This window comes from Trichosurus vulpecula, chromosome 7, assembly GCF_011100635.1.
Source record: "Trichosurus vulpecula isolate mTriVul1 chromosome 7, mTriVul1.pri, whole genome shotgun sequence".
In the NCBI taxonomy this organism is placed as follows: domain Eukaryota; kingdom Metazoa; phylum Chordata; class Mammalia; order Diprotodontia; family Phalangeridae; genus Trichosurus; species Trichosurus vulpecula.
The window spans coordinates 263,034,996-263,060,427 of record NC_050579.1 but is presented as its reverse complement, the minus strand read 5'-3'; the positions used below and the strand labels follow the sequence as shown (position 1 = coordinate 263,060,427).

Genomic DNA, 25,432 nt, shown 5'->3' with positions numbered 1-25,432 from the left:
AGCTCTGGTCCCTTCATGGGATCACCAAATTGTGACATGAAAAGTTCGAGAGACATAGTTTCTGGGTAATTAACAATCATTTTGTTAATTATGGGAGTGGATGATTAATAAAAAGGTCATTTGGCCATCTTTCCTAAACCAAAGACCACTCATGGAACCCATTCAATGCTTAATATGACCTTGGAAAAGTGAGAGTTCCTGAGGATGTGATGGGGTACGGTCTCTGGGAACCCCTTGAACTATCGAATCTTCCCACTCGATCTGACCTTCACCTGAGGCCATAAGCCTTCCCTTATCTCTAGGCCCAAATCTTTGTTACCCTTAAACTAGCCTAGCCTGGTATAGTCTGTTATCTCCAGATGGCCTTCAGCTATTTCCCACCCTTACTGCCTCTTGGAGTCTGACCTCTAGTTACCCTAGTGACAAGATCCTCCTTAAACTCCTCCTCAAGACCCTCCCTAAACCCCTCCTCTAGTCACCCTAGACTACTTGACCACCCTAGATCCCCCCCCACAGTCTTTCTGTATGTAAGTCTCACCTTGCCTCCATGAAGGTGCTCAGATTCATCTGGCCTGCTGGCATTAGTGTCACAAATGCCCAGGCTCCCTAACAGCCTACCCATCATGGCAAATCTTTAATAAACTTTGTCTTTTCCTTTGTCTGAGAAGGCTTGAGTCAGGTGCATCATTCGGGGTCTTGAGCACCCCTAAAAACACATGGTTCCCTAACCTCATCATTTTCTTTAACCTCATCAGATGGAAATCATCTCTGATTGGTTAACAAGTAATGAGAGAACATATTATAATTAGAGGTGAGATTATTCTAATGAGGGGCTGGGGGACATGACTCTAATCACTCAGTCTTAGACAAAGAAACTTATTTCTGATCAGACCACCCACCCACTCCCACCTAGTCTGGGGAAATCTAGACAAAAGGGGGGATCCACTTCCACCCAGATCTGTCTGATTAAAACAAATAAATGTCCTGAAGGACAGCGGAATTTCTGTATTTTGAAATGGTCCCCAAGCCATGAATTCACCAATTCCTCTAGACTAGAATTTCTTTACCTTTTAATCCAGTCTAACTTCTCCTGGTTGGGTAAGTTTCACACAAGATTTCCTCTCCTTATCAGCCCCACATTTCAAAGGCTGCCTGCGTAACCTGCAGGGGCTGACTTCAGAATGAGGAAGTCTGAAGAAGAAAAAAACCTTAGTACTAATTCAACAACTGATTATTAATATGAGAGAAATAACCATTTCTCTCAAGGGCAAAGAAAATCTAATGAAACTTTAATAGACTTCAATTCATTGAAGATAATAGTGAGCATGTAGGAAGTTGAATAAGTGCCCTGAATGACATAAGAATTTCTGTCTGTCTGTGAAATGGTTTCTTTCTATAAAGAAACTCTCTCCCTGTAAAGCCCTGGCCTAGCTTTAGAGGAAAGCCAGATACTGACCTTCCATTCGTTTACATTGAGTCTAAGGCAACATTGGGGCATTTGAGTCTTACCCTAGATGTCAAAATGCAGCTTTTAAGAACATGTTGAGGGGCAGCTAGGTGGCACAGTGAATAGAGCACAGGTCCTGGAGTCAGGAGGACCTGAGTTCAAATCTGGCCTCAGACACTTGACACACTAGCTGTGTGACCTTGGGCAAGTCACTTAACCCCAATTGCCTTGCCTTCCCCACTCCAAAAAAAAAACAAACAAAAGGACAATGTTGGAAATCTTTCAAGAAGATTCCACTGGAATCAAGCAATGGCTTTAGTGCCTTGGAATACTCCTTGATGAAGGGACCTTTTTCTCTAATCCTTATGGTTTAGTACATATTGCTTGTGATTCACCTATATTCAACAGACTGTTGTCATTATCTAGAAAGCAAGAAATCTTAATATGGGTGTTCAAGATTCTTTATCTAATAGAACCATAACAAATTATCTCTTTTTGCTTAAGGACACATTCTCGAAAAGGATCAGCCCATAAAGGTTCAAGTAAAATAAATGGATTTCATTGGTTTCATTCCCATTGAAATAAGGAACTTCAATCACAAGGACAAGATATCCTTCCTATAAGGAAGGATAGCAGGGTTTCCCTCCTGACTTGTTAGAGCACTTTTTCAATTTCTCCTGACTAAGCAATAGTTATCCATTGTGGATATAAGGGGAAATCATTTCTTTTGAGATAAGTCATTTAAAGGGAAAGGTTATATTTCGTGACTTGTTTTCTTTTGTTGAATTCAATGCATTACAGTGGGCCTAGACTGTTCCAGTTTTGAGTATTTTTGGTCCAATTAAGACCTTTCTCTTCTTCTTAATTGGCAGGAAGGATTTCCTTTTGTACAAGATTTACTGAAAGGGAAAAATCCTTTCTTGGGCAAAGAAACCCTAATTGAACCACAAAGGACTTGATGCATTGATGATAATAGTGAGGATCTAGGAAGTCAAATAAATCCCCTGTTTCTTATTTCAATGAAAATGAATCAATTGAGTTCCACTGTCAGTTACTTTATTCTAGTCTGAATGGGTATATCCTTTTCAGGAATGTGATATTCAATAAAAACAAAAAATGCTATGCTATGATCCTATTGGGCAAAGAATTTTGAACACCCATTTTAAGATATTCTTGCTTTCTATGTAATGATAACAGTCTGTTGAAAAGAGATGAGTCACAAGCAATATGTACTCAAATTTGAGGATTGGTAGCAGAAGTCCCTTTGTCAAAAAATATTCTAAGGCACTGAAGCCATTGCTTGATCCCTGATTACATAGGGATCTTCTTGAAAATTTTCTAACATTGTTCTTATAGGCTGCTCTTTGATAACTAGGATAAGGCTCAACTGTCCCAATATTACATTGGACTCAATGAATGGGAGTTCAGTATCTTGCTTTACTCTTAAACTAGGCTAGGGATTTACAGGGAGAAAATATTTCCCTATGAATGGAAATGATTCCTCAAAATACAGAAATTCCGCTGTCCTTCAGGACATTTATTTGATTTTTGAGATCCTCACTATTACCATCAATGCATCAAGTTCATTAAAGTTCTAATACTTTTTCTTTAACTGAGAAAACGTTCTTCCCCTTTAGTAAATGTTCTGCAAAAGGAAATCCTTCCTGCCAATTGAGGAAAAGAGAAAAATCTTAATTGGACCCCAAAGATACAAAACTAGAACAGTCTCAACCTACTGTAACTTATTGAATTCAACAAAAGGATTCAAGTCTTGATAAAATACAATCTTGCCCATTAAATGACTTATCTCATAAGAAATGGTTTCTCCTTATATCCACAAGGGATATTTATTGCTTAATCAGGAAAAACTGAAAAGGTACTCCAACAAATCAGAAAGTGCCCCATGCCCATTCTTTCTCGTAGGTTTAGTCTTTTCCATGTGATTGAAGTCCATTATTTCAATGGAAATGAAATCATTGAGTTCCATGTCAATTACTTTATTCTAGCCTGAATGAGCTTATCCCTTAGATAGCTTATCCTTTAGTCTTTAGACTGTGTTCTTCATTAAAAGCAGATAATTTGTTGTGGTTCTATTGAGTAAATGATCTTGAATGCCCATTTTAAGATCTACTTACTTTCTATGTAATGATGAAAATCTATTGAACAGAGGTGTGTCACAAGCAATATATACTCAACCTTGAGGATTATAGCAAAAGCCCCTTTGTCAAAGAAAATTCCAAGGCACTGGAGCCATTGCTTGATTCCAGTAGGTTACATAAAAACCTTGTTAAAAAATTTCCAGCATTGTTCTACTATTTGAAGTCTAAGGTAAGACTTAAATGCCCCAATGTTAATGTCTCAATGTAAATAAATGGGAATTCAACATCTAAAACACCTGGTAAACTAGGACAAGGACTTTCAGGAAGAGAAGGTTTCTGTATAAGTGGAAATGGTTAACCAGTGCTGTCATTCAGGGCATATATTTTACTTCCAAGATCCTTACTTTTATCATCAATGCCTCAAGTCCATTAAGGTTCTATTACCATTTCTTTTCCCAAGAAAGGGTTCTTCTCCTTCAGCAAGTTTTCTACAAAAGGAAATCATTTTTGTCAATTAAGGGAAAGAGAAAAGTCTTAATTGGACCCCAAACACACAAAACTAGAACAATCTCAGCCTATTATAACGTATTCAATTAAAAAAGTCTTGACAAAATTCAATCTTGCCCATTCAATGACTTATCTCATATATACAAAATGGATATTCATTGTTTAATCAAGACAAATTGAAAAGTTACTCCAACAAATCAGGAATTGTCTCATGCCATCCTTCCACATAGCATTAATCTTGTCCTTGTGGTTGAAGTTCCTGATTTTGATTGGAATGAAATCATTGATTTCTATGTCAATTACTTTATTTTAGCCTAAATAGGTTTATCATTTTCTAATAATGTATTCTTCAGTAAAAACAAATAGAGTTGTTATGGTTCTAGTGGGTCAAGGATCTTGAATGCCCAAGTTAAGACCTCCTTGCCTTCTAGGTAATGACCATAGTCCATTGAATGGAGGTGACTCACAAGCAATGTGTACTGAATTATGAGGATTAGACCAAAAGTCCTTTTGTCAAGGAATAATCAAAGGCACTAAAGTCATTGGCTGATTCTGGTAGATTACACAGGAATCTTCTTAAAAGATTTCCAACATTATAGGCTGCTATTTGACGTCTAGGCTGTCTCAAACATGCCAGTTACATTGGCCTCAAGATAAACTAATGGGAGCTCAATATTTTGCTATCCTCTAAAGCTAGAGTAGGCATTTATAGGGAGATTATATTTCTGTATAAATGGAAACGATTCCACAGAAAGACAAAAATCTGCTGTCATCCAGGGCATTTATTTGACTTACTAGATCCTCACCATTATTATCAATGCATCAAGTCCGTTAAAGTTCCATTACTATTCCTTTGCACAAGAAAGGGTTCTTCCTTTTTAGTAAATGTTATACAAAAGGAAATTCTTTTCAGCCAGCTAAGGAAAAGAGAAAAGTCTTAACTGGACCCAAAATACTCAAAATTGGAACAGTCTTGGCCTAGTGAAACATATTGAATTCAACTAAAGAAAACAAGTTTTGATGGAATACAATCTTGCACAATAAATGATGTCAGGGTCCCCTCTCTTTTTACTCCTCTTTTTACTATTAGGAGACACCCTGTTTTCCAGAGCTAATTGCCAGCAAGCAAGCTGTACCCTGAGATTGGCATAACAACAATTCCTTGAGCTCACCATCTGGATGGATTCAGCCTCAGTAAAATCCCAGCATTGTTTCATACCAATACCAGGTGGTCTCTGAGCTCAGACAAACACCTGTAGTGTCCATGTTCTGGTCATGAAGTCATGAAGTCCTGCTATGAATCAAATTTGTCTCATTGTTGCTGTTATCCACAACTCACCGTGTAGCCACTAGTACATGTATTGAGATTTGCCCACAGTAAAGCAGGTCTCCTACTACAGGGGGCCCGGGCACATGTCTAGTTTACCTCCTCCAATGAAATAAAGGAAGCTTTTTACTTATGACCATTATCACTTTGGTTTTATTTTGTTTTTTTTTCTAATTTGATTTTTCAGAGTAAACTGTGTTAGAATAACCTGTGTGAGCTTCTTGGTATTTTTAGAATTAACAGCAGTTGCATAACCTCTCTAACTCTTTGTTCATTTATGACTTATCTCATGAGAAATAGTTTCCCCTTATATTCATGATGGATACTCATTTCTTAATCAGGACAAATTGAAAAGGTACTTCAACAAAACAGGAAGTCTCCCATGCCATTTTTCTTATTAGCATTAGTCTTGTCTTTGTGGTTGAAGATCCTGATTTCAACTGGAATAAAACCATTGAGTTCCATGTTAATGATCTTATTCCAGTTTTGAATGTGTTTATCTTTTTCAAGAATGTGTTCTTCAGTAAAAACAGATAGATTAATTGTGGCTCTATTGGGTAAAGAATCTTGAATGCATATGTTAACATCTCCTTGCTTTCTGTGTAATGACCACAATCCATTGAAATCACAAGCAATGTGTACTGAACCATGGAGATTATAGTCATTGCTTGAATACAGGATATTATATAGGGATCTTCTTGAAAGATTTTCAGCATTGTTCTTATAGGCTGTCCTTTGACATTTAGGCTAAAACTCAAATGTGCCAATGTTACATTGGCTTCAATGTAAATGAATGGGAGTTTGGTATCTTGCTTTCTTCTAAAGGTAAGCCAGAAATTTAGATGGAAAATACCAATTAATATAAATTAAAATAATTCCACAGAAAGACCCAAAATCTTTTGTCATTCAGGGCATTCATTTGACTTTTAGATCCTTCACTTCTAACATCAATTCATCAAGTCCATTAAGGCTCCATTAGTTTCTTTGTCCAAGAAAGCCAGTTTTTCTCTTTCACTAAATGTTCTACAATAGCCCATCCTTTCTGTTTTGTTTTTTGTTGTTTATTATTTGTCCTCTGTTCTAGAAGAGGACCATAACATGTGGAAGGTGCTGTCATAACTTATAAGTGAATTGGACTTAAGTTAGGCAGGGCTGTACAAAGTCACCAAGCTCACTCCTCCAGAGCCATCTCAGTCCAGGGGCAAGATATAGATCAGGATGCCTGGAGATAGCCCTGCATGCAGTGGGAGAACATGGCCTTTTTAAGCTAAGGTCTTTCCCAGGTCTCAGTTTGTCTGAGGTAATGCCCATTCAGTCATTAAGGCTAGGTAAGAAATGAGGCAAAGTATGGCCTCTTTTACTAGTCAAAAAAAAAAAAATAATAATCTGGGAGGGAAAGATCTACAGGGTTTCTGGCCAAAACAGAAACAATTGCTATTTAACACTCATTCTGAACCATCAGAACTCAAACAATGACCAAGTGAGGTTTGGGCTGGGACCTTTCCACCAATTAAGGAAAAGGGTCTTAATTAGACCCATGTACATATATATGTGTATGTGTGTGTGTGCGTGTGCATGTGTGTATATATACATATATACACACGCACACACACATATAAAATATGTGTGGGTGTGTATGGGTATGTGTGTGTGTCTTAATTGGACCCAAAATACTCAAAAATTGAACTGTCTCAGGCTTTTGCAATGTATTGAATTCAATAAAAGAAAATAATGGGACAATCTTGCCATTAAATGACTTCTCTCATAAGAAATGTTTTCCTCTTATATCAACACTGGATATTCATTATTTAATCAGGATAAATTGAAAAGTTACCTCAACAAATCATGAAGTGCCTCTGCCACTCTTCTTTGTAGGTTTAATCTTGTTCTTGTAATTGAAGTTCCTCATTTCAGTGGAAATTAATCTGTTGAGTCCTGTGACAATAACTTTCTTCTAGCCTAAATGGGCTTATCCTTTTCAAGAATGTATTCTTCAGTAAATACACACAATTTGTTATGGTTTGTGTAAAGAATCTTGAATGCCCATGTTAAGATCTCCTTAATTTCTAGGTAATGACAATAGTCTGTAGCAACATGTACCAAACCATGAGGATTAGAGAGAAAAAGGTCCCTTCATCAAGCAGTATTCCAAGGCACTGAAGCCATTGCTTAATTCCGGTAGATTTCATAGCGATCTTCTTGAAAGATTTTCAGCACTGTTCTTATAGGCTATTCTTTGACATCTAGGCTAAGACTCAAATGTGCCAATGTTGCGTTGGCCTCAGTGAAAATGAATGGGAGTTCAGTATCTTGCTTTTCTCTTAAGCTAGGCCAGGGATTTACAGGGAGAGAATTTTTCTTTACATATGGAAATGATTTCACAGAAAGACAAAAAAAAAAATCTGCTGTCATTCAGGGCATTTATTTGACTTCCTAGATCCTCACTATTATCATCAATACATTAAGTCCATCAAGGTTCTATTAGGGTTTCTTCGCCCAAGAAAAGGTTCTTCTCTTTAAGTAAATGTTCTACAAAAGGAAATCCTTCCTGCCAATTAAAGGAAAGAGAAAAGTCTTAATGAGGCACAAATGCTAAAAACTGGAACAGTCTAGGTGTATTGTAATGTATTGAATTCAATGAAAGAAAATGAGTCTTGATTAAATTCAACCTTGCCCAATAAATGACTCATCTCATAATAAATGGTTTCTCTTTACATTAAAAAATGGATATTCATTAGTTAATTAGGACAAATTGAAAAGTACTATAATAAATCAGAAATTGCCCCATACCATTTCACTTCACAGCATTAGTCTTGTCCTTGTGTTTGAAGTTCCTGATTTCAACTTGAATAAAACCATTAAATTCTATGTCAATAACTTTATTCCAACCTTGAATGTACTTACCTTTTTCCAGAATGTGTTCTTCAGTAAAAACAGATAGATTTGTTATGGTTATTTTGGGCAAAGAATCTTGAAGGCCCATTTTAAGATATGCTTGCTTTCTATGTAATGACCATAGTCCATTGAATAGAGGTGAAGCACACAGCAGAACATAAAGAGATGATTTAATCTAAAACCATGCATTTCCATTCAGACTGCTTCCTTCTTAAAAAAACAAACTACGTAATTTTCAAAGCTACCTAACTTTTTTGTGCTTCCTTCTAAATTTTCTTTTGTTTTCTGCTGTGCACTTTTAATTTTTTTTCTTCCTCCTTCACTCTGCCCTTGACAAGACTACAATTCAACACAAATGTATATACCCCTATATGGATACCCATCTACGTATACATATATACGTGCATATATATATGTAAAACAATGCTATACATACTTCTCATTGTGAGTTCTTTCTCTGGATATGGGTTGCATCTTCCTTCATAGATTCAAATCTTTCTGTGTTTTTTCTAAAATCAAACAACACATCATTTCTTATAGTACAGTAGTATTCCATCACAATCATATACCACAACTTATTTAGCCATTCCCTAGTCGAAGGGCATCTAACATTTTAACCAACCTGATAGGTGTAAGATGTTGTCTCAAAGTTGCATTTCTCTAATCAATAACGATTTTGAGCATTTTTTCAGGGAACTGTTTAATTTCTTCATCAAAAAACTTCCTGTTCCTATCCTTTGACCGTTTATCAACTGGGGAATGAGCCATTCTTATAAATTTGACCAAATTCTTTATATATTTGAGAAAAGAGACCTTTATCTAAGAGACCATCTATGAAAATTTTTTCCCCATTTTCTACTTTCCTTCTAACCTTGGCTACATTAGTTTTATTTGTATGATAATTTTTCAACTTAATATAATTGAAATTAGTCATTTTACAATTCACAGTGTTGTCTCTCTTGCATTTATTAACAAATTATTCTTCTAGCCATGAGTCTAATAGGTAATATGTTCCATGTTCTTCATATTTTCTTGTGAAAAAATAGGTCATGGATCCATTTGGAACCTATCTTGGGATATGGTTTAAGATATTGGTCTATGGAGGCGTGGAGCCAAGATGGCAGAGAAAAGGCAGGGATCTCCTGCACTCTCCCCAAAACTTCTTCAAACAAGTTTAAATAATGCCCCAAAACAAATTCTGGAGTGGCAGATCTCACAAGAGAATGGAATTTTCATTGTTTCAGTGAAAGACAACTTAGTAGGTTGGCAGAAAAGGTCTATCGCACCAGAGTGAGAATGGAGGAGAGCAGTCCAGCTCAGGCCATGCCCCAAACCAGCAGTAGGCCTTGAAAGGAACTGAATCAGTGACAGCAGTGGTGGTTTCTGGGCCGCTCAGCCCACAGATGGTAAGGGATCAGACTACTGGTCAGGAGACTACAGGAGTCCCATTGCTGGTACTGGAGGCAGGATTCTGTTGCATTGCCCATACTTGGATTGGGTCACAGTCATGGGTCTCCATCTCAGGGCAAAGGGGAGCACTAGTACATCAGAGCTTGTGGCTTCAAGGGAGCTGGGACCCTGGTCACAGTTCCAGGGTCGAAAAGAGTGCTTGTGGTCACTCACAGACCAGAGTACAGGCCAGGAGAGGAGTAAACACACCTCTCCTTAGACCATATCACCTTGGAAAAACTGAAAATTTACAATTCTCCGGAATTAACTCTGAAAACAGCTACACAAAATCCATGAAGCTTAGGACAGTGCCCCCTCCACTCCAAAAGCAGAACCTCACTTAAGCAAAGAGTTAAAAGTCAAGAAATAAAGTGGCAAAAAAAGAGCAAACAGTAGGAAAGGAGAAGATTCTATCGATAGTTATTATGATAACAGGGAAGATCAAAACGCAAACTCAGAAGAAGACAACAAAATCAAAACTGCTACATTCAAAGCCTGAAATAAAAATATGGATTGGTCTCAGGTCATAGGAGAGTTCAAAAAGGATTTTAAAAATCAAGTAAGGGAGGTAGAGGAAAACTCAGGGAAGGAAATGAGAGAGATGCAAGAAAACTGTGAAAAAAAGTCAACAGCTTGGTAAAGGAGGCATAAAAAATACTAAAGAAAATAATATCTTGAAAAGAACAGTACAGGCCATATGGTAAAAGAGACAAAAAAATCCAACAAAGAGAAGAATGCTTTGAAAAGCAAAACTGGCCAAATGGAAAAAGAGGCACAAAAATTCACTGAAGAAAAGAACTTAAAAAGTAGAACTGTCAAATGGGTATGAAATCTCACTGAAGAAAAGAATTCCTTAAAAATTAGAATTGGGCAAGTGGGAGCTAATGACTTTATGAGGCAACAAGAAACAATAAAACAAAATTGAAAGAATAAAAATATGTAATATCTCATTGGAAAAATAACTGACTTGGAAAATAGACCCAGGAGAGATAATTTAAGAATTATTGGACTACCTGAAAGCCATGATCAAAAAAGAGCCTAGGTATCATCTTTCAAGAAATTATCACGGAAAACTGCCCTGATATCCTAGAACCAGAGGGTAAAATAGAAATCAAAAGAATTCACCAATCACTTCCTGAAAGAGGTCATAAAATGAAAACTCCCAGGAATATTATAGCCAAATTCCAGAGGTCAAGGAGAAAATACTAAAAGAGCAAAAAAAGAAACAATTCAAATATTGTGGAATCATAGTCAGGATAACACAAATTTAGCAGTTTCTACATTAAAGGATGCGAGGGCTTGGAATATGATAATCTGGAAGGCAAAAGAGCTACGATTACAATCAAGAATCACCTACTTAGCAAAATTGAGTATAAAACACCAGAAGGGAAAAAAAGGCATTCAATGAAATGGAGGACTTTCAATGATTCCTGATGAAAAGACCAGAGCTGAATAGAAAATTTGACTTTCAAATACAAGACTCAAGAGAAGTATAAAAAGGTAAACAGGAAAGAAAAATTATAAGGGATTCAATAAAGTTAAACTGTTCATATTCCTAAATTAGAAAATTGCATTTGTAACTCCTAAAAACTCTCTCATTTTTAGGGCAGTTAGAAGAAATAGACATAGAAAGAGGATACAGGTGTGAGTTGAATGGTATAATTATCTAAAAAAAAAAATTGAGAGGTAAGAAAGACAAATGCACTGGGAAAAGGGGAAAGGTAGAGGTAGGATGGTATAAATTATTTGACAAAGGAGGCACAAAAAAAAGCTTTTACAGTGGAGAGGAAGATGGGGGAGATGAGGGGAGCACTTGAACATTACTCTCATTGGAATTGGCTCAAAGAGGGAACAACATACTTACTTGGTTGGGTATAGAAATCTTTATTACCATACAGGAAAGTAGGGGGGAAAGGGAATAATATGAGAGTGGGGAATGGCTGTTAGAAAGAAGGGCAGATTGGAGGAGGTAAAAGTCAGAAGCAAAACACTTTTGAGAATAGACAGAGTGAAAGGAAAACTGCCTTGTTATCTTAGAACCAGATGATAAAATAAAAATTGAAAGAATCCACCAATCACCTCCTGAAAAAGATCCCAAAATGAAAACTTCCAGGAATATTATAGCCAAATTCCAGAGCTTTCAGGTCAAGGGGAGAGAGAAAGAGAGAGAGAGAGGGAAAGAGAGAGAGAGAATGAATAAATGAGTAAAATAGAATAAAGGGAAATATGTAGTTAGTAATCATAACTGTGAAAAAAATTTACAGCAAGTTTCTCTAATATAGACATCAGAACTGAGTCAAATTTATAGAAATAAGAGCCATTCCTCAATTGATAAATGGTCAAAGGATGTGAACTGGCAGTTTTTAGACAAAGTAATCAAAGCTATCTATAGTCATATGGAAAAAAATGCTCTAAATCAATGCTCTAAATCTAATCAGATTAAAATAGCTCTGACTGACCACCACACACCTATCAGATTGGCTAATATAACAGAAAAGGAAAATAACAAATGTTGGAGGGGATGTGGGAAAAGTGAGACACTAATGCACCGTTGGTGAAGTTGTACACTGATTCGATCATTCTGTAGAGTACTTTGGAACTATATTCAAAGTGCTATAAAAACATGCATACCTTTTGACCAAGAAATACCACTACTATCCCAAAGAGATTAAAAAAAAAACCAGAAAGGAAAAGGACATATATGTATAAAAAATTTATAGCAGGTTTTTTTTCAGTAGTTGCAAAGAATTAGAAATCGAGAGGATGTCCATCAGTTGGGGAATGGCTGAACAAGTTGCATATAACTGTGATGGAATACTATTGTGCTCTAAGAAAGGATGCTCTCAGTAAAACCTGGAAAGTCTTACATGAACCGATGTAAAATTAAATAAGCCAAACCAGGAGAATATTGTTTACAGTGATAGCAATATTTTATGATCAGTGGCGAATGACTTAGCTATTCTCAGCAATACAATGATCCAAAATAGTTCTGAAGAACTTATGATGAAAAATGCTATCTATCTCCAGAGAAAGAACTGATGGAGTCTGAACGCAGATTGAAGCATACCTTTCTTTACTTTCTTTATTTTTCTGGGGTTTTTTGTCTGTGTTTTCTTTCATAACATGACTAACATGGAAATATGTTTTGTGTGACAGCACATGTATAATCTGTATAAAAGTGCTCGTCTTCTAAATGAGGAGAGTAGGGAAGGAGGGAGGGAGAGAATTCAGAACTCAAAAATTTTTTAAAACAAATGTTAACATTTGTTTTTACATGTTATTGGGGAAAATTAAATTTTAAATAAAACAAACAAGGTTCATTTATTATTTAAAGTCTCTCCCCCCCACCCCAAAAGATATTCGTCTATGTCCAATTTCTGCCAAACTGCTTTCCCAACAATTTTTACCAAATAATGAATTCTTATCCCCAAAACTTCAAACTTTACATTTATCAGACATAAGTTTACTATAATCCTTTACTACTGTGTGTTGTATGCTGTCTTGGTAAGCAAAATGGGCTCTTAGCACTTAGTTGGCTTTTGTTTCCTTTGAGTAATTCAGTGTATTTCATTGAGCCTTACTAGGTGCTAAGCCCCAGGCCCAAACCCCTATTACGTGTAAAACCTATGTGGGTGTGACTTGGTAACCAAGGTGGAGCCCCAGGTGGGGCTAACTAAGGGAGGGCCTAGTTTACACCTGAGTTTGAGTGATAGGTTTGGGATACCAGAGGCTCTTAGACCACGTGGGTTTAAGTCGCCTCTTTGTGACAATTTTAGGTCCCATGGGTGAGTCGCATGTGTGACTCACCCCTGACCTGGAAAAAGATATAAAACCAGGGGTTGGTTTCCTCTTTTTTGGAGCTCTTACCCACAGCAGTGGTGGCATGCGTGACTCTGGGCCAGCCCTCCTTATGAGCTCCCAGGCTGAACCTAGATGTTGGTAACTATGAATCTGTATTTGATCTGTCTGTTGATGTTAGTAATTTGTTTATATTTTGCTCTGAAGTTCAGGATGCTGGATTTTTCCCCTGAACTAAGTGAGTGATATTTGTATGCTGAATTAAAGTAAGCTTATCAACCCCTTAACGTTGCTTTCCTTATTAAAGCAGATCAAAAGAACCTGTGCTTTTGCAGCATGCTGGTAGAGTGCTTGTTTTTAGGCTTCTGTTGGTCTTTCACCCCCACAACAGCTGCTAGCTGGATTGTTGAAACATATGCCCACTCTGTTCCACAGATCTACCCCTCTGTTTCTTAGTCAGTACCAGAAAGTTTTGAGACTTACTGCCTTCTATGTAGCTTGAGGTCTGGTATTGCCAAACCTCCTTCATTTACATTTTTTTCATTTCTTTGAGATTCTTGACCCTTTGTTCTTCCAAATGAATTTTGTTATTATTTTTCCTAACTCTGTAAAATAATTTTTTAGTAATTTAATTGGGATGGCATTGAATAAATAGGTTAGGTAAAATTATTATTTTTATTATATTGGCTTTGCCTACCCATGAACCATTAATATTTCTCCAATTATTTAAATCTGACTTTATTTGTATAAAGGGTGTTTTACAATAACGTTCACATACTTTCTGGATCTCCTTTGGCAGGTATACTTTCAGGTACTTTGTACTCTCTACAATTATTTTAAATGGCCTATCTCTTGCTATCTCTTGTTGATGATATATAAAAAATGCTGGTGGTTTGTATGGGTTTATTTTACATTCCACTGCTTTGCTAAAAATATTCATTGTTAATTATTAATTAAATTATAAATTAACTATTTTTATTGAATCTTTAGGATTTTCCAAATATATCATCATGTCATTTGCAAAAACAGGTAGTTGTTACCTCATTTCACATTGGTTCCTTCCATTTCTTTTTTTTATTGCTATTACTAGCATTTCTAAGACAATATAGAATAATATTGGTGACACATAGTGTAGTTTCCCTGTTTATCTCTTTTAATGACATCTATTTTAGCCTTAACTTTGATTGAGACCATGATTACTACCCCTCTTTTTTCACATCAGCTGAAGCATAAAGGAATTTATAGCTTATGAAGAAATTGGACCCCAAAGCCTCAGAACTAAAACAGTGTGGGCCTGTTTTAATATATTGAATTCAATGAAAGAAAAGAAGTCTTCATGAGATTTCATAACTAATGATTTCCCTTTATATCTACAATGGGTATTCAGCGCTTAATCAGGACGATTTGAAAAGGTACTCCAACAAAACAGAAAGTACCGCATAACATCCTTCCTTGTGGCACTACTTTTATCCATGGAGCTGATGTCCTTATTCCAATTGAAATAAAACGTTGAGTTCAGTGTCAATTATTTTATTCTAGCCTGAATGTGCTTATCCTTTTCAACAACGCATTCTTCAGTTAAAAGAAAAAAACAGCTTTTCTCGTTCAGCCGGCCAAGATGCCGAAAGGGAAGAAGGCCGAGGGGAAGAAGGTGGCTCCGGCCCCTGCTGTAGTAATGAAGCAGGAGGCCAAGAAAGCGGTCAATCCCTTGTTTGAGAAGCGGCCCAAGAACTTTAGCATTGGTCAGGACATCTAGCCCAAAAGGGATCTTACTCGATCCGTCAAATGGCCTTGGTACATCAAACTGCAGCGTCAAAGGTCTATCCTTTATAAGTGTTTGAAAGTTCCACCAGCAATTAACCAGTTCACCCAGGCTTTGGATGGTCAGACAGCTACTCAACTGTTGAAACTGGCTCATAAGTATAGACCCGAGACAAAGCAAGGTAAGAAGAAGCAAAGGCTTCTGGCTCGGGTTGAACAAAAGGCTGCAGGCAAAGGAGATGTCCCCACTAAGAGACCACCTGTCCTGAGGGTAGGTGTTAACACTGTTACTACCCTGGTAGAAAACAAGAAAGCACAGTTGGTAGTGATCGCACATGACGTGGACCCCATTGAGCTAGTGGTCTTCCTACCCGCCTTGTGCCAAAAAATGGGGGTTCCTTACTGTATTATCAAAGGTAAAGCCAGACTGGGTCACTTAGTTCACAGAAAGACCTGCACAAGGATTGCCTTCACGCAGGTTAATCCTGAAGATAAGGGAGCCCTGGCTAAGCTGGTAGAAGCCATCAAAAACAATTACAATGACAGATACGATGAGATCCGTCGTCACTGGGGTGGCGACGTTCTGGGTCCAAAATCGGTGGCTTGTATTGCCAAGCTGGAAAAGGCAAAAGCTAAGGAACTTGCAACCAAATTGGGTTAAATGTATATTTGATTTTTCCCTACATAAAAATAAAAATTTAAACAAAAAAAAAAAGAAAAAAACATATTTGTTATGGTTCTATTGGGTAAAGAATCTTGAAGACCCATGTTAAGGTCTCCTTGCTTTCTATGTAATGACCACAGTCCATTGAATAGTAATAGGAGTAAATCATGAGCAATAAGTACTGAACTGTGAGGACTATAGCAAAAGTCCCTTCATCAATAAATATTGCAAGACATTGAAGCTATTGCTTGATTCCAGTATAATACACAGAGATCTTGAAAGATTTTCAACAGTATTCTTCCAACATGCATCTAGGATAAGACTCATATGCCTCAATGTTGGATTTGTTTCAATATATATATGATTGGAAGTTCAGTATTTTGCTTTCGTCTAAAGCTAGGTCAGGGATTTACGTGAAGAAAATTTTTCCTTATAAATGGAAATGATCCCACAGAAAGACAGAAAATCTACTGTCATTCAGGGCATTTATTTGGCTTCCTAGGTCCTCACTATTATCATCAATGCATCAAGTCCTTTGTAGTTCCACTAGAGTTTCTTTGCCCAATTAAAGATTCTTCTCTTTCAGTAAAGGTTATACAAAAGAAAATCCTTCCTGCCAATTAAGGGAAAGAGAAAAGACTTAATTGGACCCCAAATCTCAAAACTTGAAGAGTTTTAGCCTGTTGTATTGAATTCAACAGAAGAAAACAAGTTTTGATGGAAATACAATCTTGCCCATTAAATGGCTTATTTCATAACAATTGGTTTCACCTTTATCTACAATAGGGATTCATTGATTAATCAGGACAAACTGAAGAGGTACTACAACAAAACAGGAGTATCTTGTGTGAGGAAGAAATGTAATATCATGTATGAGGAAGAAGAGAAAGACCAAGTACATGGAGTAAGGTGTAAAAATATTGAAAAGGTAGTGTCAACCCGTTGGAACCAGCCTCTAACCTGTGGATGGCCAGAGCGAAACAGAGCAGGCTAGAGACAAGAGAGTCAGGAATCAAACAGAAGTTTAATTTCAAAGTGAGGGAAATGACTTGTAAGTGAGGATACATGTTCTGGAGCCCCGATCCTAGTTGGGGGAGGGAGGGACCCACTTTAATGTAGGCATATCTTGATACTTATACCTATGGCTATGCAGTGAGCTGTAGACCTGATAATGAGGGGTAACAGCACAATGACACAAGTTTGATTCATAGCAGGACTCCACCACTGGAACACAGGTACTTGTCAGAGGTTGTCTGGTGCCTGTACGAGCTCAGAGAACACCTGGTGCTGGTCAAAGCAATACAATAATTATGTGATTTTGCCAAAGGGTAAGATCATCTAGTGGCTGAGCGCAAAGGATTGTTGTTATGTCAAGCTCAATTTGCTTGCTGGGCCTCGGCTCAAGATATTGGGTATCTCCCAATATCTTGACAGTAGGAAGAGGTCAGGTTATGAAAAACTATAAAAGGCAAACAGAGGATTCTATATTTGGTCCTGGCAGTAACATGGAGCCACTTAAATTTAATAAATGGGACAAGGAGGTCACCTGAAGTTTAGGAAGATCACTTTGACAACTGAATGGAAGATGGACCATGCGGATGGAAAAGACTTGACGTAGGTCATTGCAATAGTGCAGATGTAAGATGATGAGGGCCTGTACCAGGGTGGTGGCAGTGTCAGAGGAGAGAAAGGGATGTATATGAAAGATATTTTGAAGGTAACAACAACAGGAGTGGTAACTGATTGGATATGGAGGGTGGGGTGAGAGAGAGAGAGTAGTTAAGGATGACATCTAGGTTGTGAGCCTAGGTGACTAGGAGTATGGTGATTAAATTACTAATGGAGTTAAATGGAGATGGAATGGAGATATATTACTAGGTGAGGTGAGTTGGGGGTGGGGAGATAGTGAGTTCAGTTTGGAATATGTTGAATTTAAGCTGTCTATGGGATATCCAGATTGAGATATCCAATAGACAGTTAAAGTTGCAAGACTGGAGATCAGGGGAGAGGTTAGGACTAGATATGTAGATTTGATAATCATCTGCATAGAGTTGATGACACCACTAAGTGAACAGAGGCAGAAGAGAAAAGATTGAGGTAGAGTAGGGAGGCAGTTATCAGAAGTGTTAGAGGAATAGATGGCTGTAGGGATGGGTCATAGCAATTTATGGGTCCAAAGCTAAGAAAGACAAACTGATTACTTCTATTGCAACCTAGATTTTATATGCTATCCACAACAAAGATTTGACACCTACAGGACTTCACCAGGACCTATACCTTCCTTCCTTCTACTCAGGGCTGTAGATGGGGAATGATCTATAGCTCTCAGGGCTCTCTTCTGCTTCGTGTAAGTTGTGTAGGTTGTGGGAGAATGAGCCGGAGAAGAGCAAACTTGAACACCATCAGCATCATCATAGGCAAAGGTGACTTGAAAGCACTTGGATTAGTAAAGTCAGAGGTCAGATTAAGGGAGAAGAAAATTGGCAAAATGTAAGAGAAGTTGAGGAAAATTTGACTATAGCCACAATCAAGTCAGTAAAACATCAACTGGGATTCATAGACAAAATCCAAGAAAAGAGTCTGTAGGAAAACTCATGACTTCAAATGTCTGTATACTAATGCCCAAATTTTAGGTGACAAACTAGAAGAACTGGAGATCATAATGCAATGAGGCACATCCAAACTTACAGATATCACTGAGATTTTGTGAAATGAAACCTGTGCCTAAACCATGGCTCTGGATGGATATACAGTATTCAAAAGAACAGTTAGGCAAAAGTGGAGTAGAAATGGAGTAATATATCTGAAGACAGCATATTCATGTGAAGAAATTCAGAAACTGGTGGGGGGTGGGAGCATGACAGAGAATATTAGGGTGAAGGTCAACATAGAGAGAAATAAGAAATGATTTTGTTATTGGGGTATACTACAGACCACCTGAGCAGAAAAAGGAAATGGACAAGGAATTTGGTAAGCAGTCAAGAAGCCTTGCACAGAGGCATGATGCAGGAGTGAAGAGAAACTTCAACAATCCACACATCAGCTGGAGTTCTCTCTCTCTCTGACAAAAGCAGAGCAACTAATGCTTTCTTGATTTGTCTTAGTAATAATTTCTTCCTTCAAAAGCAGGAGGAACCAACTTGGAGAAATTCTGTTTTGAATTTAATTCTCCCTTAACAAGGAGGAACTGGTGGCTGGGCTGGACATGAAGAGAAGCTTGGGGGAAAGTAATTACTCCCTCTTAGAGTTTGCACCAGAGAAGGAGCGGAAACCTGAGCATAGTTGAGATCTTGCCTGAAAAGACTAATGCAGATACACTGGGAATTCACCAATTAACTTAGATTTTTAAAAATGTACAGAAGATGGAAGTTAGACTAGTGAACAATTAATGAATCATCCTGTAAAAGTGTCAGAAATGCTAAAGCTGAGAATGAGTTGAGACTGGAAAGGGAAGCTAAGAATCAGTCAATCATTAATTAATATGTGTTATGTATATTGTGTGCATATATAATATGCATAATGTGTTATGAATAATATGCATAATATAATTAATATGTACTGTTATATAGTGCCAGGCACTATAGATATAAATGTGAAATAAGAAAAACTGCCCCTGCCCTCAGGAAACTTACAATGTAATGGGAGAAGACATAACACAAAAGAAAGCTGAAAAGTGTGGGGGGCAGGGTGGGAGGGAGAAGATACCCAACCATAGAGACAAGGTGGAGAAATCAGTCAGAGAAGTCTCAAAGTAGTAAACCCAGTGAGAAATGAGACATCTGAGCTGTTGGAAGTTCCTAGCCCCACCCTCAACTCATAATGGCAGAGGGTGGTGATGAGATAGAGTACCAAGGCCTATGAGATCTTAAAGGATAATGAAATTATTCCAATAATGAGCTTTCTGTGGCAGGGTAGTGAGGAACAAACAAAAAGAGCAGATTGAGGGGTTTGCTTGTTTATAGCTATAATCAGAGAAAAAGGAGGGAATCAAAGAAAGGTTAGGAGATTTGCTTGGGGTGGATAGGATGAAAACTGACAACAGAGAGAAGGGAAATCTGCTCGGTCCTTGTTTTGTTTGCTTTCCCTGCAAAATAGAACAACCTTTGTACTGGAAATGACAGAACAAGAATGACTCACAGGGAGCTGATGACCAAGATACATAAGGAGATATTAAGAGAACATCTAAACTGCCCTTCGTGAACTCAAGTTCATTTAGCCCAGGTGAACTACATTCTTGTAACCGTAAAGAACAGGAAGATGTTATTGATAAGGTACTGTCAGTGGTATCTGAGAGATCACAGAGAATAAGGGAAATACCATTTGAGGGGGGGAGGGGTAGAGGAAAACAGGGTCTGCAAACTATGCACCAGTGAACTTCTTATTCCTGGGAAAATTCTCAAATGGATCATACAGTTGGCTGTCAAAAATTTGTCTGCGGAAGTGGTGATTACAAAGAGCCGTGGCTTCATCCAGCATGGGTCATGGCTAAAAAACCAGATTTTCTTTTTGGACAGAATTATTAAACCAGTACAGGAAAGGAATGTTGTGGGTATGGTTTACCTGGAGCAGAGAAGAGTTATTGATAAAGTTTCTCTTACTATTCTTATGGAGAAGATAGATATAGATTATAGATGATAACACATTCAGATGATAATGCATTCAGAGCAGCCAGATTTAAAGAGCTGAGGTTAAGGGTTTCATGTTGACATGGCAGGATAGCTCCCCTGGAGCACCCTGGAAATCTGTATTTGGTCCTGGGCTGGTTAGTAGTTTTATCAGTGACTTGGATATAGACATAGGTATCAGATTTGCAGATGACACAAAGCTGAGAGGTACAGCTATGTAAGTGTTAGCTATTGCTGTTATCGGTAGTAGTATAGTAGTAGTGGTGGTGGTGGTGGTAGTAGTAGTATAGTGCTAACACATTAGATTCTAGAGTTAGGCTCCAAAAGGCTCTTGACAGGCTAGAGCATCAGGCTGGAGGTAGTAAGATAAATTTCAGTAAGGAAGGATCAGTCGAAAGGCTTGCACTTGAGTATACAAAAATCAACTTCACAGTTACGAGATAGAGGAAACAGCAGTTTTTCTCAAAAAGATGTTGAGGATTTAGGGGACTAGAAGCTCAAAATGAATCAGCCATATGATGTTTAAAAAAAAACCAAAAACAAAAAAAAAACCCAGCTAATGTAATCTTGGGCTGAATTGAGACACAGATTCCAAGAATAGAGAGGTAATATTTCCACTGCAATCTGCCCTTGTTGGAGCTCATCTAGAGTCTTATGCTCATTTCTGGGTGCCATAGTTTAAGGATCTTGATAAATTGGAGAGTGTCCAGAGGAGGGGAACCAGGATGGTGGAGAGGGTCTTGTGAGCCAGTCATATGAAGATTGGTTGTAGCAACTGAACTGCTTACCCTGGAGAAGACTGGAGTGTGGGGAAGGGAATAGGAGCATGATAGTGGTATTCAAGTATCTGAAGGTCTGTCGAGTAGTCCTTTAGGTAGAAGAGAGACTAGACTTGTTCTGTTTGGCCCCAGAAGGGTCAAACTCATTACCAGAGCTAATGAGTAGAAGTTGCAAAAGAGGTAAATTTTGGCTAGATGTCAGGGAAAACTTCCTAATCAGCCCCATTGTCCAAAAGTGGAATGTGCTGCCTCTGGAGGTCTTCAAGAAAAGGCTGGATGACTACTTATTGAGTGTGTTATTGGTAGGAGGCAGGGGAGGGGTGGGAGTGGGGTTCCCTTTTGTGTATGGGGAAATGAGTTGGACTAGATGACTTCTAAGACTCCTTCTTACTTTTGAATTCTGCAATTCTAGGTGAGTCTTAGCTCCTGTCCTCTGGTCAAGATGAAAACAGCAACTGACCTATTTCTGGAGTCCAGACAGATCTTCATTCTCTTAGGGTTTATATTTAGGCACTCTCAAGGCCCCTTCTCAATCAATCTTAGAGTAGTTCTCAGCAGAGCCCCACTCCTTTTTTTAGTCCCTAACCTGTTCCTATTTCTCCACCTCTTCCAACCCCAGAATGTGGGTAAATACCAATTTGTAGCCTCTGTGCTCCTCCCAGCTACAGTATTCCCATGACTGGTGATGTGGTAGGTTACTTTTTTTTAGTGGGGGGAGGAGTGTGACATTAACCAGTTTATGAATTTACCCAAGTCCCCTGATTTTAATTCAAGGTTTCATTCTCAGTGGAGTTACTGAACTCCAAGTTCTCTAGATCCTTGGCTTCCACACACATGCATACACAAGCACACCACTGACTCCTCTGGAATAGACCCTAGAGTCACCTCTCCTCCAAAAATAATCTAGTTCCCTTTCTTCCTCTCTGTTCTGGTGCCCGTTCCTGTTCCAGGTCCCAGGGTGCCACCCGTTAACTTCTCTCCCTCATGCACAGACTTTCTGGGGCCTCCACTAAACCTACTCAGTTTCTCAGTCCCTCACTCCAATGGGGCTCATCACATCCCCTTCTTCACATACTTGCAGTAGGAGGGGAGGCAAGGGGAGGGAGAGATGGAGCAGAGACACACAAAGAGAGAAAGAGAGGGAGAGAACCAGAGAGAGAGAAAGAGCTTGAGAGAGACATAGAAAGCCAGAGAAAGGGTGGGAGGTGGTCTAGAGCTCCCAGGAGGATTCAAAATACCAGCTGCTGAAGCATTTCCTCCCTACCCCAGCAGAAAATGACTAAAAGGAGTGAGAATGTTGGGAGAAGAGGCTGGAGGAGAAGAGAGGTACTACACTTGCTCCTCCACCTGAAACATCCAGTCAGTGTAGTAAGGGCTGCTGGGGGTTGTAGTTTTCTGAAATCTCAGCAGTAGGAGCTGGAATTGGATTTGAGATACCCTTTGTCACCTTGGAGCGGCCCCCTCTTCTTCAGTGACTCACACGTCCCTTCTGCCCCACCCTAGGACCACTGTGTGTATCACCAGTCCCACCTCAACCCTCCTTTAGGGAGAAGAGCAGCAGATCCAGGGGAGTGTGCAACCAGCCTACAGCGTTCTGACAGGCTCCCATCCACACCTGGACCCTCACCTTGACCCCCAGCGATGTTGCAACTCCAGGGCTCCTCCCCGCTCCTGCCCCACCCCCTTCCACACAGCACGGGTGAGGACTTCAGAAACGAATCTCTCATTTAATTCAGCACTCTACTTAATTTGAATAAACGTTGTGAAGTGCTACCCATCCCTCACCAAGGGGTCTGCGGCACTCCACACCCCGTCGTGGCCTTCCTCACCAGAGGAAGAGCAATCCAAGAACTCCTTGCTCAAGCCCCAAGCCCGGGCGGCTGCCCTGATCCTTCACCCGGGGTCCTTTCAAGCCTCCCATTGGCCGGAGTTGGGGGTCCCCACGAGAGAAGGAGGAGAGGGGCTGCCTGAGGGTCTGGGGCCCCCCTAGAGGGGACTTCGGGCATCCTGCTTTGAGACTCGAGGGGACGAGACACAGGTGGGGGCTCGGGAATGCCGCCTCTTGCGTCTCTCCTGCCGTCGGACTAGCTCACGGACCCGCTCCCTCATGGTCCAGAGCACCACGTAGAGCTGCCTCAGCGTCCGCTCCTCTTTTGAGTCCGCGTATTGTGGAAGCCCCAGTGAAGAGGGCTGTGCAGTGGCAGTCTGTGCGGGAGAAAGAGAAGGGGACCAGGATGGGGCGCTGCCTGGGAGAAAGAACTGACCAGAACGGCCGACATTCATAGAGCACTTAGTATGCGCCAAGCGCGGTCTAACGATTACCTCATTCGATCCCTGAAACAACCCTGAGAAGTAGCTGCTACTATGAGCCCCATTCTGCAGGTAAGGAAACTGAGGCAGAGTAACTTGCCCAAGAGCACATGGCTAGTAAGCTATTCGAGGCTGGATTTGAACTCATTTCTTCCTTACTCCTGGCCCATGGCTCTATTCTCTGCACTACCCGGCTGTCTGGTTCTGGGGAGAAGAAGCTAACTAGAATGAGAAAAAAATGTTATTTGGGTTGGGAAAAAGTAGATCACCATAACCTTCCTGGACCATGGAAACTGAGGCCGATTGACGTGCCCAGGTTGAGACATGACAGGACTCCCCCATCAGCACCAACACCAGTACCCCACTTCCCAGAGGGACGGAGACAAGGGTACTAACCTTTCCCATCCCAAACTTCCCACCAAAATGCAGGAAGGATTCCATGAAACGGGTGACATTGTACATAGCTGCCTGGGGCACGTGAAGCAGAGTTCTTGACTGGTCCCTCGTATCCTCTTTTACCACCCTCTTTGGCTCTCCCGTCTCTTTTAACACTTTTTCTTTGGAGCCAGAGATCATCAGGGTAGAACACTGGATATCAGATCTTGTCCAGGGAAAGGACTAAGAATAGGGGCACAGCTTAGAGTGAGAACAAGAGAAATAGAGACAGACATAGAGAGGGAGCTCTACATCCTCTGCTTCAGGCCCGTTTCCATGGGTCTCCTATCCCCACCACACCACTTGTCCTTGCCCCCAAACTCTTCCCTTTTCTCATAGCCTGGAAGGTGGTGAGAGGTCTTGTAGTCAAGCAGCTAAGGGATACTGAGAAACTCTGAAATCATGGAACAGGGAGAGCATCCAGACTCTCAAGCCAGTAAAGAAGGATGCTTAAAACTCACCAGGAAGCTAAACTTCTCCCAAAGACGAGATAGCCAGGAAAAACACATGTCCAACCCTCTTGAGCCCAGGACCCAGGAGGGGGGTTGACAGAGCCAGTAGCTGGTAGGGGGCAAGGACACTAGCACTTTGCCAGCAGCCTCCACCCTAGATGGGACCAGGAGAGTTAGAAAGGTGAAGAGGAACACCAATAGGAAAAGGACTAGGGAAATTCAGAGTATAACCCTCCCCTCACCTCTTCTTCCCCTCCTCCTCCCCGCTCCCCCACAGGGAGAGGAGTCAGAGTGGATAGGTGGGGGGGAGGGCTGCCTTAGAACCCACAAGATGGGGCAGTTCTAATCCCATTGTGAGAACCTGCCTGGAACCGAGCTATCTGGCCTCATCCTCCACTCCTCACTTTTAGTCCTAGATTTCCTCTGGGACCCAAACATCCTGTCCCTTAGGTCTCCCTCCTTGTCTCTATTCCCAATCATTACACTTGATCCTGGGCCCTTATCTTTGTCCTTAGTTCCTGGTCCAATGTTCCCCATGTCCTACTCTACTTTCCCCTGTGTCCCCCTTTCAATCTCTACCCTATTCCTCAAATCCAGTTCTGGGGCTAGGTGGAGAAATTGACCTCAGGACTCAAATCTAGGCTCAAACCAATGAGATCTGCTAGCTCTCAGCCTCCTAAGACTCAAGTATGTGTCCCCCTTCCCCCAGCTTGTCTCCCAGAACTCAAATGAATCACCTGCTCTCTAGCCCCTGACTCATCCCTGTTCCCACCTCAGGATCCTGTTGTTTGGCTTTCTGGTCTTTGGCTTTCTCCAAAAACCCTTGGAAACCTAAGCACCCCGCTTTCCCCTTAAACAGACAGAATCTCTCCTTTCAGCAGACT

General features: G+C 39.8%; 1 protein-coding gene and 1 pseudogene across 1 annotated transcript; one reads left to right on the top strand and one right to left on the bottom strand.

Moving 5' to 3' along the window:
* The first annotated feature begins 15,125 nt into the window (after nt 1-15,125).
* On the top strand, nt 15,126-15,974 carry LOC118858089 (annotated as a pseudogene).
* Nucleotides 15,975-23,062: 7,088 nt separating this feature from the next.
* C7H7orf61 (chromosome 7 C7orf61 homolog) lies at nt 23,063-24,757 on the bottom strand. The gene is made up of 2 exons (XM_036767694.1): nt 24,058-24,757; nt 23,063-23,556 (listed from the first exon to the last, which is right to left on the bottom strand). Exons 1-2 carry the CDS (start codon nt 24,235-24,237, stop codon nt 23,338-23,340), a joined length of 399 nt encoding a protein of 132 aa, XP_036623589.1. The 5' UTR covers nt 24,238-24,757; the 3' UTR covers nt 23,063-23,337.
* Between the last annotated feature and the right edge of the window lie 675 nt (nt 24,758-25,432).

What these genes read in the sequence shown, in the direction of transcription:
- C7H7orf61 (XM_036767694.1), bottom strand. Translation starts at nt 24,237, where the DNA reads ATGATCTCTGGCTCCAAAGAAAAAGTGTTAAAAGAGACGGGAGAGCCA. An exon ending in GGAAGTTTGGGATGGGAAAG is followed by an intron (nt 23,557 to 24,057) that starts GTTAGTACCCTT and finishes TCTCCCGCACAG; the next exon opens with ACTGCCACTGCACAGCCCTC.